General features: G+C 36.5%; 1 protein-coding gene across 1 annotated transcript; it reads right to left on the bottom strand.

Moving 5' to 3' along the window:
- Window positions 1-316: 316 nt before the first annotated feature.
- Window positions 317-3,571, bottom strand: LOC111798624 (probable inactive purple acid phosphatase 2). The gene is made up of 2 exons (XM_023681880.1): window positions 2,708-3,571; window positions 317-1,853 (listed from the first exon to the last, which is right to left on the bottom strand). The coding sequence occupies exons 1-2, from the start codon at window positions 3,479-3,481 to the stop codon at window positions 573-575; spliced, it is 2,055 nt and encodes a 684-aa protein (XP_023537648.1). The 5' UTR covers window positions 3,482-3,571; the 3' UTR covers window positions 317-572.
- Between the last annotated feature and the right edge of the window lie 11,061 nt (window positions 3,572-14,632).

The following is a 14,632-nucleotide window of genomic DNA, read 5'->3' as shown; positions in this document are numbered from 1 at the left end:
GATGATGGGCACCATAAGCATACTCTATATGGAGACGATTAGAAAACATCCAATTATCCCATAGTCGTAAACTTGTTCGAATAAGAGCAAGGTCCACATAAGTATATAGTAGTTGGCAGACACGAGGGTCACTCCCTCAAGATTATGATGATAATGATTATGAGTACTATCCAAAAACCTAGGATAATCTTAATGAGATACATGAACTCCAATGAACCAGATTACAAGAAACGATGAGTTTCTAGAAGCTAGATTTTGAGCAACGATCAGCTTTTAGGAACTAAGATCATATGATTAGCTCCGACGAGCTCCGAGAAGCTATGAATTCCAAACATCAAGTTTTATTTGTATTGAACTCTTTTCATCAGTAATATTCTGCAATTTCATTAGATACAAAAAGAAAAAAAAAAAAAAAAAAAAAAAAACCCAAATATTCCACTAATACATACCTCACACTGCTCTTGATCAGCAACAGGAAGTCGAATACCTATTTACAAACACTTTCCCTTTCTGATTCAAAACATGGTTGCAACTATACACACAACACATAATCTCCACCAATTTCATTCACTTCATTGCAACTCTTCAGTCTTCACAGGAGTCCAGTTATTTCTTGACTTCCTTGCATGTGATACAAATCCAACGATGTATCCTATGAAGCCTCCAAGTACCAAAATACTTCCTCCCATCACATACCACGAGAATGCGGACTCTAGCATCCCATTTCTCGACCACGAGTTTTCGACACTCCTGTTGAACTTTGCACCGACACCGCCATTTACAACCTGCCCTGATGCCAAAATCTCAACCGAATCGTGTACCTCTCCGTCGTGGTTTCCGACATAAGAGATTGTTAGCTTCTCTTTCGTAGCAACCAATCTGGTGTACCCGAACTCGCCTCCGCGGTACATTGATCTCTTTGGTTGTGGGAAGATTGGGACATCGAGGTGGTTTGGTCTCGGCTCCCAGATAGGCTGCCAATCTTGTCCAGCCATCCCAATAACAAGATGGACGGGTAATGCCTCCCAGTCTTCTCCATCCACACCCATACTTCCACAAGTGTAGTTTTGAAGCGGGCAAAATCTCTCGTACCTATGAACATGACCCCATAATGCCAATGTCACGTTGTTTTTCACAAACAATGGTTCCAAATGGTGCAGCATTTTCTCCCTCAATGGCGTGTCTCTAAGTTCGTTGCTCGTCGTGTACATCGGTCTATGTCCTTGTACTACCACGAACGGTGTCTTCTTCCTATCAACAGACTCCAAATCATGCTCTAAGAATGAAAACTGCCTACTTCCTTTAAGGAAATTGGTTTCTGTAGATATGTATACAAAATGCACTGATCCCATGTTAAACGAGTAGAAAAGGTTTCGAGTAGGCACGCCGTTGGTTTTAGTCGGTTCCGATGAATTTCCTGGCATGTTGAACTTCAAACTGTATGGCACCCCACATTCTCCTCCCCCGTCTTTACCATATATACCGGACGCCCAGTCGGGCTTCCATGGCTGAAGAGGCCAATCATATTCATGATTGCCAATACATACATGGTATGCAACCTTGGATGCCACAGGTTCAATCTGATTGAAGAAAACGTCCCACAACCATGAATGACCCCTTGCATAGCTGATATCTCCAATGTGAGAGACAAATGCAGGTTTGTCACCGAGAGCTTCGATGTCACGAAGTATCCACCTAACAGTCGATATACTCTCGTCTTGTGTTCGGACAAAGGTCGTGTATGGTGTTGCAGCTCCCATGTCACCAAAAAGGAAAGCAATTGTTTCATCTGAGTCCTCATTACGAGACATAAAGCTTTGAATGCTACTCCAACCTTTGGACTCACTTCCGACCTGGTAAAAGCGAACACCATTGCATTATAGTTCTTTACCTTTATGGTATGGTCAACTCAACAAAAAACACAAAAAAAAAGGAAAAAAAAAAGGTACCATCAACTTCATTTCTAATTTGAATGCAGAATTAATAATTTTAACTTTCCAAATCATAATTAGTCAAAGAGTGAGATCTCACGTAAGTTGAGGAGGAAAATGAAACATTATTTATAAGGGTATGAAAACCTCTACCTGACAGACGCATTTTAAAAAATCTTGAGGGAAAACCCAAAAGTTAAAGACCAAAGATAACAATATATGCCAGCAGTGAACAAGTGGGCTTGGACGGTTACAAATGGTATCAAAGCCAAACATCAGGCAATGTGTTAGCAAGGAGGCTGAGCTCAAAGGGGGGTGGACATGAGGCGGTGTGCCAGCAAGAACACTTGGGCCCCGAAGGGGAGTGTATTGTAAGGTCTCACATCGGTTGAGGAGGAGAGTGAAGCATTCTTTACAAGGGTGTGGAAACCTCTCCCTATCTGACGTGTTTTAAAAAACCTTTGAGGGCAAACCCAAAAAGGAAAGCCCAAAGATGACAATATCTATGGGCGGTGGGCTTGAACGGTTACATAAACACCAGCAATGAACCATCATACAGTACCAATTTCCTTCATGATTTCTCATGGCTATAGCAGGGCACACTACACAATGAATCAACATTTGAAACAAGCAGCATGAATCATCACAAGAAAACATCATAACAACCATATGATTTAGCTAACCAAACTACTAATGCCAATGATCAAAACCCAAAGCTAATAGCATTTGAAATTCCATCAGATACAACAGAACAAAAAATTAGGCAAAAAGGTTACCTGATAATAAACCCTAGATCCATTCTGCAAGTTTGTCATAACAGCATCATGAATGAAACCAGGATCCCTCCAGCCAATGCTATCATTAGCAGGGGAATCGCACATGTGCTTCCTCTCGTACCTCGCAACACGAGCCGCAACAATCTGATCAAGCTCCTCCTCCTTCTCTCCATACCTCACGAACCTTTCCGATCCATCTTCCGTCACGAACATCACTCTCATTTCATCATCCTGGTCCGTGAACGCCAGATGGATCTGCTCCGGACCGCGGCCGGGGCTAAATCGGAGCTCTTCCGAGGATGCAAGGAGGTGCTTCGTTCCAGGAAGAGGGTTGTTGTCGTGGTCATGATGCTTATCGTCAATCTCCGATTCGGTCCATCGAAAAATCCTGAAGGAGTATTTGGATCGGAGGTTGACTAAGGGGATTGTAACGGATCCGGAGCCGGATTCCCATCCGGGAGAAGAAGAAAGAAAAACATAGCCGATGAAATGCTTGTGAGACGAATTTGGAGGCGAGTAAATTCCAAGCCAGTCGAGATTGGAGGGAGATTCGACTCCAGACCATTGGATTTGAACTGGATCGCCGGATTTGTTGAGAGTAGAAGGGGAAATCGAAATCGAAACTTTGGATTGGATTGAAATGGGGAAGATGGAGATGAGAAGGATGAGATAGATGAAATTCTCCATGGGAATGAATGAAGAACAGGTATCAAAAACACTGCTGGAGACGCCCAGATTCTTATCGATGAACTTCAAAACACAAAAATTAGGCATGTTCTTCAGCTTCAAGCTTGGATTCTTGTAAAGATGACCAAATTTTTGGGCCTATCCATCGTCTTTGTTATTACGAAACTTGCCAAATAATGTTAAATGGCAATTTTTAGTAGGCTCACCATTTGAAGTGAAAGGTTTGAATTGCTCCCCAAAAATGGTAATGCCACGACCAAAACGATGTACGTATCGAGAACGGATGGTAAATATAAAATTACGTATATTGACACGATGCATGACTATGTATTCAATTTATATGATATTGATTCATTTATGTACCGTCTTTTCTCGAATGCCACATTATCACCATCTTTTGCCTTGGTTCGTCCCCGAACTACATCTTACTAGGAGAGGTTTCACTCTAATATCATATGTAACGCCCCATACCCATGTTTCGAAATTCGATTTGACATCTAATGGTCTCGGCTTTCCTTTACATCTCAACAATATGATACTTTACCTACTTGACTTGTCTCGTCTGAAACTGCTTCTAGAAGTGAAGACTATTCCTACACACCAACATGGTCATTTTAACATGTTTTGTCCTCCTCAGAAACATTCTAGGAGATGACCCAACATAGATTTGGTCCAGTCAAACACGTTTTACTTTGAAATTCCTATAATTGTGTAATAAAAAAGAAAATGTTGGTAATGAATGTTTCACTGGCGTAGAAGACATTGAAATCCATTTTGATTTTATTTAGAATTAAACAAAACTAAAAATGATATATCCAGAAGGATTGGAAAAGTAGAGCTCTAAAGAAAATCATGACTCTCGAGAGAGAGAAAATATGAAATCCTATTGGTATCATATTTAAATATTATAAGATATCCTAATACATATTTAAATCATTTGAGCCTCATACCAGTTCAACTCCATATTCTTTAATTAATATATTTTATATAGATTATGTAACGCCCCCGTTAGGTTTAATATATATATATATATATATATATATATATATATATATATATATTAAACCTANGTTGACCACCTCTCCTTTAATCTGTTAGCCCCTCCCTAAATCATTCCGTATCAATAATCTCAATTAGAAATTATCTATCTTAGAGTCTATTAAAATTGGTCAGATCAAATAAAAAAAATAGTAAAACAAAAAAATTCTGAAAATAGAATTAAACAATTTAGATATGGGTAGAATTAAAGTGAAGAAACTGATTAAAATTAAATTTATTAAATATGAAAGTAGAATTGAACGGCTTAAAAGAGTAAAACAAAAAAAAAATCTGAAAATAGAATTAAATAATTTAGATATGGAGTAGAATTAAACCGAAGAAACTGATTAAAAGAATTAGATTTATTATATATGAAAGTAGAAAAGAGGGAAGATTTTAGGTAAGAAAAGAAAATTAGAATGGTTTGAAAATGGCAAGTATCGTTGAGATGGAAATACTATAAACAGAATTAAAATATAACATAGAGAAGAAATAGGGTGAGAGAAGGAAAATGGAAGATATGAGAAATTATTATATTTGTATTTATAGGATATAACATTAAACTTTTATCCAAGCCACTCCAAATATTAATAATATTGACCTATTTTTAATTTAAGTTTTAAGTTTTATTATCTTAAATAATTTAGAAACAATCAAAACATGGAACTCGATTTTTATTGAAGCCGTTTAGAGCTGTATTTCGCACTGTTAGTTGGATTATTAATTAAAATGTAAAATACTAACAAAAGGTAACGAACGATGCGACAGGAAGCAAACCTTGGCAACATTTGGTGTAGTTCTCGGGGAACGGGAGCTTACGTTAAATAAATTAGGGAATACTTCGGCTAAGGCCAACAAGGTAAGTGGTCTTACTATAGATAGACTAAAAATTGTATGAGTTATGATGATGTATGAACTATGTCGTACGATGCGGTATATGAGTTATGATGATGTATGAGTTATGATGATGTGTGGGTTATGATGATGTGTGGGTTACGATACTTGATGATGTGTGGGTTACGATACTTGATGATGTGTGCAGTATATATATTTTTTGATGAATGACGTATTTGATATGTTTGACGCACTTTGTGGCAATATGATGAGTATGATGATTGCGTGACGTTTACCTTAATATGAGATGTTTTCGATATTGAGCATGCTATATGATGATGAGTGCCATATTGCATCATGTCGTTAGATCAACATAGGACACAACCCTAAGAGCGTGAAAATGATATTAATATAAATATCCACGAGTATGTGTTACCTAGAGTAAGAAAGAGATGAGACTAGAGGGTTGTGTCAGAAGAGACATTATGATGAATTTAGAGAGACCTCATACCTATTGTATGTTCATAGGGCTACTTCCCCTAGAGATGATGAGTGCGGACGCGCACGATATGATGAGCGCGAATGCGCACAGGTGTGAATGCACACAGATGAGGGTGTTCATGAGACGCATGACACTATGGGGTTCCGCTGATCTCCGGACGTCGCTACAGATTAGCTTGACCAGAGGGTCCAGGGATGTACAACAAGAGAGAGTACAGAGAATAGAAAAGTACATTTTCAAAGCTCTACCGTACCAGATATATATATGGTATAGTTTACTATATATAGTTTTACCAGATTTAGCCATCTACTATATATAGCTATTTACCCTATATAGCTTTACTGGATATAGCTTTACCATATATAGCTTTACCCTATATAGCTTTACTATATATAACTTTACTATATATAACTTTACTAAATATAACTTTACTAAATATAGCTTTACCGGATATAACCTGACCAGCTCAGCCTAACAAATATTTGTCAATAGAATTAAAAATAAATAAATAAATAGGAACACAAAAAGAAAAAAAAAAATGGAAGATAAAAAATAAATACAGACGAAAATGGAAGATTTGGTGAGAAAACAGATGAAATACATCAAAGTAAAAAAAAAATGGGAGATATGGAATTGATTATTTGTGCAATTCAATAACCTATTAAAATTGGCCAAAGATAATTGTGAACCTAATTAAAATAAAAAGAAAAGGAAACACTCGGTAGGAGGAAAGAAAATATATGGTAAATATTAAAGGAGGACATCAAAATGAAATTATAACAAACATAAACAAACATTTAAAACTTTATTCATGCAAAGCCTCTAATGTTCGCATGATGTTTAACACATGGACCAATGTAAATTAAAGAAATAATTTTAGAGAACTTCGAACTTGAAACTAATGTCATAAATTCATATAGATTGACTTGGATTTCAAACGACAGAATTAAACTTTCATTAAGGATAAATTCGTGACAATAACTTAAACTAATCATATAAGTGACCTTACTATAGGATATGCTAAAAATTGTATGAATTATGATGATGTATGAATTGTGTCGTATGATGTCGTATGATAGTATGTGATGATGTATGAGTTATGACGATGCATGAGCTGTATTGTATGATGTCGTATACTAGTATATGATGATGTACGAGTGTACGATGATGTATGAGTTATGGTGCATGCTTGATGATGTGCGTAGTATATATATATTTTGATGAATGACGTACTTGATATGCTTGATGTACTTTATAGCAATATGATGAGTATGACGATTGCGTGATGTTTACCTTAATATGATGATGTTTTCCATATGGAGCATGCTATATGATGTTGAGTGTCATATTGTATCATGTCGTTAGATCGACATAGGACACAACCCTAAAAGCATGAAAATGAAGAGACATTATGATGGATTTAGAGGGATCTCATGCATATTGTATGTTCATAAGCATAGGGCTACTTCGAGATGATGAGTGCGGTTTTGCACAGTATGATGATGAGTGCGAATGCGCACAGATGAGGGTGTTCATGAGGCGCATGACACTATGGGGTTCCGCTAACCTCACGTTGCTACATATTAGCTTGACCAAAGGGTCCAGGGGGTGTGCGAGTGCCCTTGGGATTCACACTCGCACGTGTGAATCGTGTGTAGGGAAGTACTACACATCCAATTTGTTCGAGAGATCACCCTTATGATGATTAGAGATAGGTCCCTAAATCATGATTGCATGTGCTTGCATTTGCATGCCCCACTTACTTAGTATTCTTCGAAATACTGCTGTATGCCACATCATTGATACTCCAACCACGTGTTCGAGACCTATACACTCCACCCCTTCATATGGTTACAGGTTCAGTCCTTGTAGCGTAGCAGTAGTTAGTAGGTGATCCAAGACTAAAAGAGGCAGCAGATTCATATACGGAATCCATACAAATTATTCAACAAGTTTTGGGAGGAATTCCGGGAGGCGGGCGGAAAAGAGGGGAAAGCTCTCCGTTCCTGGTTCTCCTGTAGCTGGATTCTCCGAAACCACAATAATGTTTAGTTAAAATGGTATTCTAACTCAGTACCTTTTGAGATTCTAACTTAGTACCTTTTGAGATTTTGAGACAGTACGATGAAAGTTGTAAGCTATGTTCGGGGGGAGTTATTGTCTATCGTTGGCCTCTATGGTAGAATCATTCGAGGGCCTGAGAGGCGGTGGTTTACCTTGTGGCAGATGTAAGCGGTTCGAAGCCGCTTATCTCCAATTCATGAACTTAGCCGATTTAAAGCTATATGATAGCACTCCATGTTTCGATAGAGTTTATTTGGTGGATTAAGGGTCTTGACTCACGATAGCACCAATAATAACCTAGCTGATAGTTACTTAAATCTCATAAACAATAACAACTAGGTCTCTCTAAACTCTTTGATAGATAATATTTCAATGTGGATAATTTCATTTGCCTCATTCGATATGTGTCACTCAATGCATCTAGGTTATTATTTTAATTTTGATCTTTAAGAAAAAATTTGATTATTTTTAATTATTTAAATGAGAAACTTCCACAAAAATGGAGTATTAAGTATATTATGGTTCAACAAAGATGTTTAAATGATTTTATTGAGATAGAATAATAGATCAATCAATAAAGATCAGAGAATGACACATAATAAGATCATAGTAAATGACCATAGTGGGCGAGATATGTGTCTGCCAACCATTTACCCAAAACAATCTCTGTTTCCGTGTTAAAATGACCATGATCCCACGAAAAGCCTTCAAATGTGGTAAAGTTTACAGGCAACTCCCGAGAGTCGATAGTAATGATGTCTGGAAGCTCTTTTTGGACTGCATCTTCAGCTGCTCTCACTGCCGGCAAGTTATGAGTATCGTGCTTCATAAAAAAGTCATAAAGGGATATCTTAACAATAATGACCGGTAAAAATCTAGGTTTTATATCATTACGGATGTCGGTGATGAACTTCTTTAAGTTGTCTTTGTATCTTTGAGCGGTGTCATTCATAGCCGCATCGCTTTCTCCTTGATACCAAAACAAAGCACGCACAACTCCACCTTCTTTTTCTGATGTTTTAATTCGTTCAATGAAATTTTGGTAAAAAGTTGCACTAGGATTGCTAGGGTTTTTTATCCATTGTTCAATTAAAGTGCCACCTCTAGCACAAGGAACTAAACCCACGGTGCCTGCCTTTTGTCCAGCTTTTTCTTTGAACTGGTGAGCAAACGGTATCCCCGGACCAATCCCTGGAGTGTGACTAATGTCAATCCCCAAATGGAGAGGTTCATGTGCTATCTCCCATTGGCGCTCAGGGTTCAACCGTAGGATGGATGGGTCGGATTGACACTCCAATGGGACCTTTCCATCCCACACAAGTTTCCCGTTTTGAATTTTCTCTACCCCACCTCGACCAGCCATGTTGCTCTGACCGGCAAGGATGAATATGTTGGTGGGAGAAGTAGCCCCTGAAAGGGAAGGGCTAAACAATATCATACACAACAAGATTGATAGTTTTAGCAAAACCATTTTGACCCCTTGTGTCTGTCTAAAAGAATTGATAACTTTTTGTGTCTATTTGCACAGACACAACTACTCTCCCGTTAAAACTCTTATCACTCTCCTTCTATTTTATAATTGATCTATGCCTCTTCATTCCTTTCCCAGTTATCCTCACTTTTTATACTTAATTTTGATTCTATTTTTAGTCTTATTTAAGTTTCAAAATCAATTTCAATTGTCAATATTTGTGGATTGAGAGTATTTTTCGATCTTAATAGTCTTAGATCACACCTAATTTGTCTAATATATCTATATATGTAGAAGTATAAAAATAAATTTTCAACTATGAATTTTATTTTTATTATTATTATTATTATTATTATTATTATTATTATTATTATTTATTAATCTTGTCTCACATGTTTTTTTCAAGGATTGGATCTTTTGACATTAAAATATATTAGAAGATTTAAGTTTTGTTGACTCCCCAAATAAACTCTAAGCTCCTTCTTCTAAACCGATGAATATTGTAGGTTAAATTAAACTAAGTAAAACTAAACCTAGGAACGTCTGACCAAAATGAGATTAAGAACACAAAGGAGAGCCTAAAACGTTAATGAGTTAGATTTGATGAATTTTTTTGATGCATCAATAACATGTACTCTTTGGCTCTATTTATGTGCTATTGTTTATGTTATGTGATCTGAACCAACAATGTGATATATGTACGTACTTTCTTTTATCTTTGATTATGACTGCAATGTTGATGTGACCATGTTTATACCCTTCGAGACACTATGACGTATCATGTTTGATAAGAATGTATGAAATCAAAGAATAAGTAGGTACTTCTCGAATTATAACAACCGTACAAAAAAAAAGAATAATAATAATGATAATAATTAATAATTAAATAATAAAAATAATAAAAATAATAATTTTCCCTGAAACTAATCTCCATTGACCCCTCTTCCTCTCCCAACTACTTAGTCAAAATTTAGAAGAAGCATAGGTGTTCCTACATCAATTAAGAAAAAAAAAAATACCAACAACAACATTTACACAGAGCTGAAGATTTAATTGGAGAGATAGAGGAGATTTAATTGGAGTGAGATCTCCTTCTCATATATGCAATCGTGTTACAAGAAATAGTTGGAATCAGATTTCCTTTTCCTTTATCTAATTATTCAGAATTAGATCTATTGCCCAGTTATTTAGATTTTAATTATCATGTTAGGTTAGAGAAATAACTCAAATCAAAGAGGCCAATATTTGTCCAAAGAATTAAAAGAAAAAAAAAAGTAAATACAGACAGAAAAAAAAAGAAGATAGAAAGTAAATACAGAGAAAAATGGAAGATTCTGTGAAAGATCAGAAAAAAAAAAATGGAAGATAGAAAGTAAATACAGAGAAAAATGGAAGATTCTGTGAAAGAATAGTTGAAATACATAAAAGTAAAAAAATGGGAGATATAGAATTGATTATCTGTACAATTCAAGAACCTATTAAAATTGGCTAAAGATAATCGCGAACTTAATTAAAATAAAAAGAAAAGGAAACACTTAGTAGGAGGAAAGAAAATGTAGGGTAAATATTAAAGAGTTTTAAATGGATGACACCAAAATGAAATTATAACAAACATAAACAAATATTTAAAACTTTATTCATGCAAAGCCTCAAATGTTTGGCATGATGTTTAACACATGGGCCAATGTAAATTAAAGAAATAATTTTATAGAACTTCGAACTTGAACCTAATGTCATGAACTCACATAGGTTGACTTGGATTTCAAAGGAGAGAATTAAACTTTGATTAAGGATAAATTCGTGACAATAACTTAAACTAATCAGATAAGTGACCTTACTATAGCGTAGGCTAAAAATTGTATGAATTATGATGATATATGAACTGTGTCGTATGATGCCGTATGATAGTATGTGATGATGTATGAGTTATGACGATGTATGAGCTGTATTGTATGATGTCGTATACTAGTAGATGATGATGTACGAGTGTCTGATGATGTACGAGTTATGATGCATGCTTGATGATGTGCGTAGTATATATATATTTTGATGAATGACGTACTTGATATGCTTGATGCACTTTATGGCAATATGATGAGTATGACGATTGCGTGACGTTTACCTTAATATGATGATGTATTCCATATGGAGCATGTTATATGATGATGAGTGCCATATTGTATCATGTCGTTAGATTGACATAGGACACAACCCTAAGAGCATGAAAATGATATTAATATAAATATCTACGAGTATGTGTTACCTAGAGTAACAAAGAGATGAGACTAGAGGGTTGTATTAGAAGAGACATTATGATGGATTTAGAAGAACCTCATGCATATTGTATGTTCATAAGCATACGACTATTTTCCCTAGAGATGATGAGTGCAGATGCACATTGTATGATGATGAGTGCGAATGCACATAGATAAGGGTGTTCATGAGATGCATGACACTATGGGGTTCCACTGACCTCCGGACGTTGTTACAGATTAGCTTGACTAAAGGGTCCAAGGGGGTGCGAGCGCCCTGGGGATTCACACTCGCACGTGTGAATCGTGTGTAGGGAAGTACTACGCATCCAATCTGTCCAAGACTGATGATCACCCTTATGATGATTAGAGATAGGTCCCTAAATCATTATTGCATGGGCTTGCATTTGTATGGCCCCCTATAGTGAGGCCACTTACTGAGTATTCTTTGAAATACTCAGACCGTATGCCACATCATCGATACCCCAACCACGTGATCGAGACCTATACACCCCACCCNGCATCCAATCTGTCCAAGACTGATGATCACCCTTATGATGATTAGAGATAGGTCCCTAAATCATTATTGCATGGGCTTGCATTTGTATGGCCCCCTATAGTGAGGCCACTTACTGAGTATTCTTTGAAATACTCAGACCGTATGCCACATCATCGATACCCCAACCACGTGATCGAGACCTATACACCCCACCCCTTCGTATGGTTACAGGTTTAGTCCTTGTAGCGGCGCAGTAGTTAGTAGGTGACCAAGACCTGAGATAAAAGAGGCAGTAGATTCATATACGGAATCCATACAAATTATTCAACAAGCTTTGGAAGGAATTCCAGGAGGCGGGCGGAAAAGGGGGGAAAGCTCTCCGTTCCTGGTCTCGTGCAGCTGGATTCTCCGAAACCATAAGAATCCTTAGTTAGAATGGGATTCCAACTCAGTACCTTTTGAGATTTTGAGAATAGTTGCTCTTTGGAGAGGACAGTACGATGAAAGTTGTAAGCTGTGTTCGGGGGGAGTTATTGTCTATCGTTGGCCTCTATGGTAGAATCAGTCGAGGGTCTGAGGGGTCGTGGTTTACCCTGTGGCGGATGTCAACGGTTTGAGTTCGCTTATCTCCAACTCGTGAACTAATCTAATACAAAGCTATATGATAGCACTCCATTTTTTTCGATTAGGCAGTTTGATCTCGAAATGGAAGAAAAGTAATGAAACCCGCGATGGCTACTGATGGATAATATTTCAATGTGGATAATTTCATTTGCCTCATTCGATATGTGTCACTCAATGCATCTAGGTTATTATTTTAATTTTGATCTTTAAGAAAAAATTTGATTATTTTTAATTATTTAAATAAGAAACTTCCACAAAAATGGAGTATTAAGTATATTATGGTTCAACTAAGATGTGGTTTAAATGATTTTATTGAGATAGAATAATAGATCAATCAATAGAGATTAGAGAATGACACATAATAAGATCAAAGTAAATGACCATAGTGGGCGAGATATGTGTCTGCCAACCATTTACCCAAAACAATCTCTGTTTCCGTGTTAAAATGACCATGATCCCACGAAAAGCCTTCAAATGTGGTAAAGTTTACAGGCAACTCCCGAGAGTCGATAGTAATGATGTCTGGAAGCTCTTTTTGGACTGCATCTTCAGCTGCTCTCACTGCCGGCAAGTTATGAGTATCGTGCTTCATAAAAAAGTCATAAAGGGATATCTTAACAATAATGACCGGTAAAAATCTAGGTTTTATATCATTACGGATGTCGGTGATGAACTTCTTTAAGTTGTCTTTGTATCTTTGAGCGGTGTCATTCATAGCCGCATCGCTTTCTCCTTGATACCAAAACAAAGCACGCACAACTCCACCTTCTTTTTCTGATGTTTTAATTCGTTCAATGAAATTTTGGTAAAAAGTTGCACTAGGATTGCTAGGGTTTTTTATCCATTGTTCAATTAAAGTGCCACCTCTAGCACAAGGAACTAAACCCACGGTGCCTGCCTTTTGTCCAACTTTTTCTTTGAACTGGTGAGCAAACGGTATCCCCGGACCAATCCCTGGAGTGTGACTAATGTCAATCCCCAAATGGAGAGGTTCATGTGCTATCTCCCATTGGCGCTCAGGGTTCAACCGTAGGATGGATGGGTCGGATTGACACTCCAATGGGACCTTTCCATCCCACACAAGTTTCCCGTTTTGAATTTTCTCTACCCCACCTCGACCAGCCATGTTGCTCTGACCGGCCAGGATGAATATGTTGGTGGGAGAAGTAGCCCCTGAAAGGGAAGGGCTAAACAATATCATACACAACAAGATTGATAGTTTCAGCAAAACCATTTTGACCCTTTGTGTCTGTGCAAATAGACACTGAAGAAAGTATTAAAAGAATTAAAAGCTACTTTTTCTTGTCGGGAAGAATTGATAACTTTTTGTGTCTGTTTGCACAGACACAACTACTCTCCCGTTCAAATTCTTATCACTCTCCTATTTTATAATTGATCTATGCCTCTTCATTCCTTGGTTAGTGATCCTCACTTTTTATACTTAATTTTGATTCTATTTTAAGTATTATTTAAGTTTCAAAATCAATTTCAATCGATCAATATTTGTGGATGGGAGTATTTTTCGATCTTAATCATCTTAGATCACACCTAATTTGTTTAATAAAACTTCAACCTTGTATCTCTTTTCACCAATCTTGTCTTACATGTCTTTTTCTATAGAATAAAAGACGAGATCTTTTGACATTAAAATATATTAGCTTAATTCACGAGGTAAATAAATATTTTCTCATTTCTAGGCCAAAAATAGATTTACCCTTTTGTTTTAAATCTTAAGATTTTGATCGGAGAAATTTAAATTGATTATTTATTTATTTTTTTTAATTTGAAGAATGTGTAAATATCTATGTTAATTATAAAAAATTTAATGAGAGTTTTTGGGTGATATAATTTGTATCAAATTAGGTTTCCTTACTCCATGAGAGAAATATATATGTGAATATTTTGACTTTGTTTTTCATTTATTAATGTGTCGTGTAATGCAAATTATAAATTT

This window comes from Cucurbita pepo, chromosome LG07 (genome assembly GCF_002806865.2).
Source record: "Cucurbita pepo subsp. pepo cultivar mu-cu-16 chromosome LG07, ASM280686v2, whole genome shotgun sequence".
Taxonomy (NCBI): domain Eukaryota; kingdom Viridiplantae; phylum Streptophyta; class Magnoliopsida; order Cucurbitales; family Cucurbitaceae; genus Cucurbita; species Cucurbita pepo.
This window is presented reverse-complemented; position numbering and strand designations above follow the sequence as displayed.

What these genes read in the sequence shown, in the direction of transcription:
- LOC111798624 (XM_023681880.1), bottom strand. Translation starts at nt 3,481, where the DNA reads ATGCCTAATTTTTGTGTTTTGAAGTTCATCGATAAGAATCTGGGCGTC. An exon ending in GATCTAGGGTTTATTATCAG is followed by an intron (nt 1,854 to 2,707) that starts GTAACCTTTTTG and finishes CGCTTTTACCAG; the next exon opens with GTCGGAAGTGAGTCCAAAGG.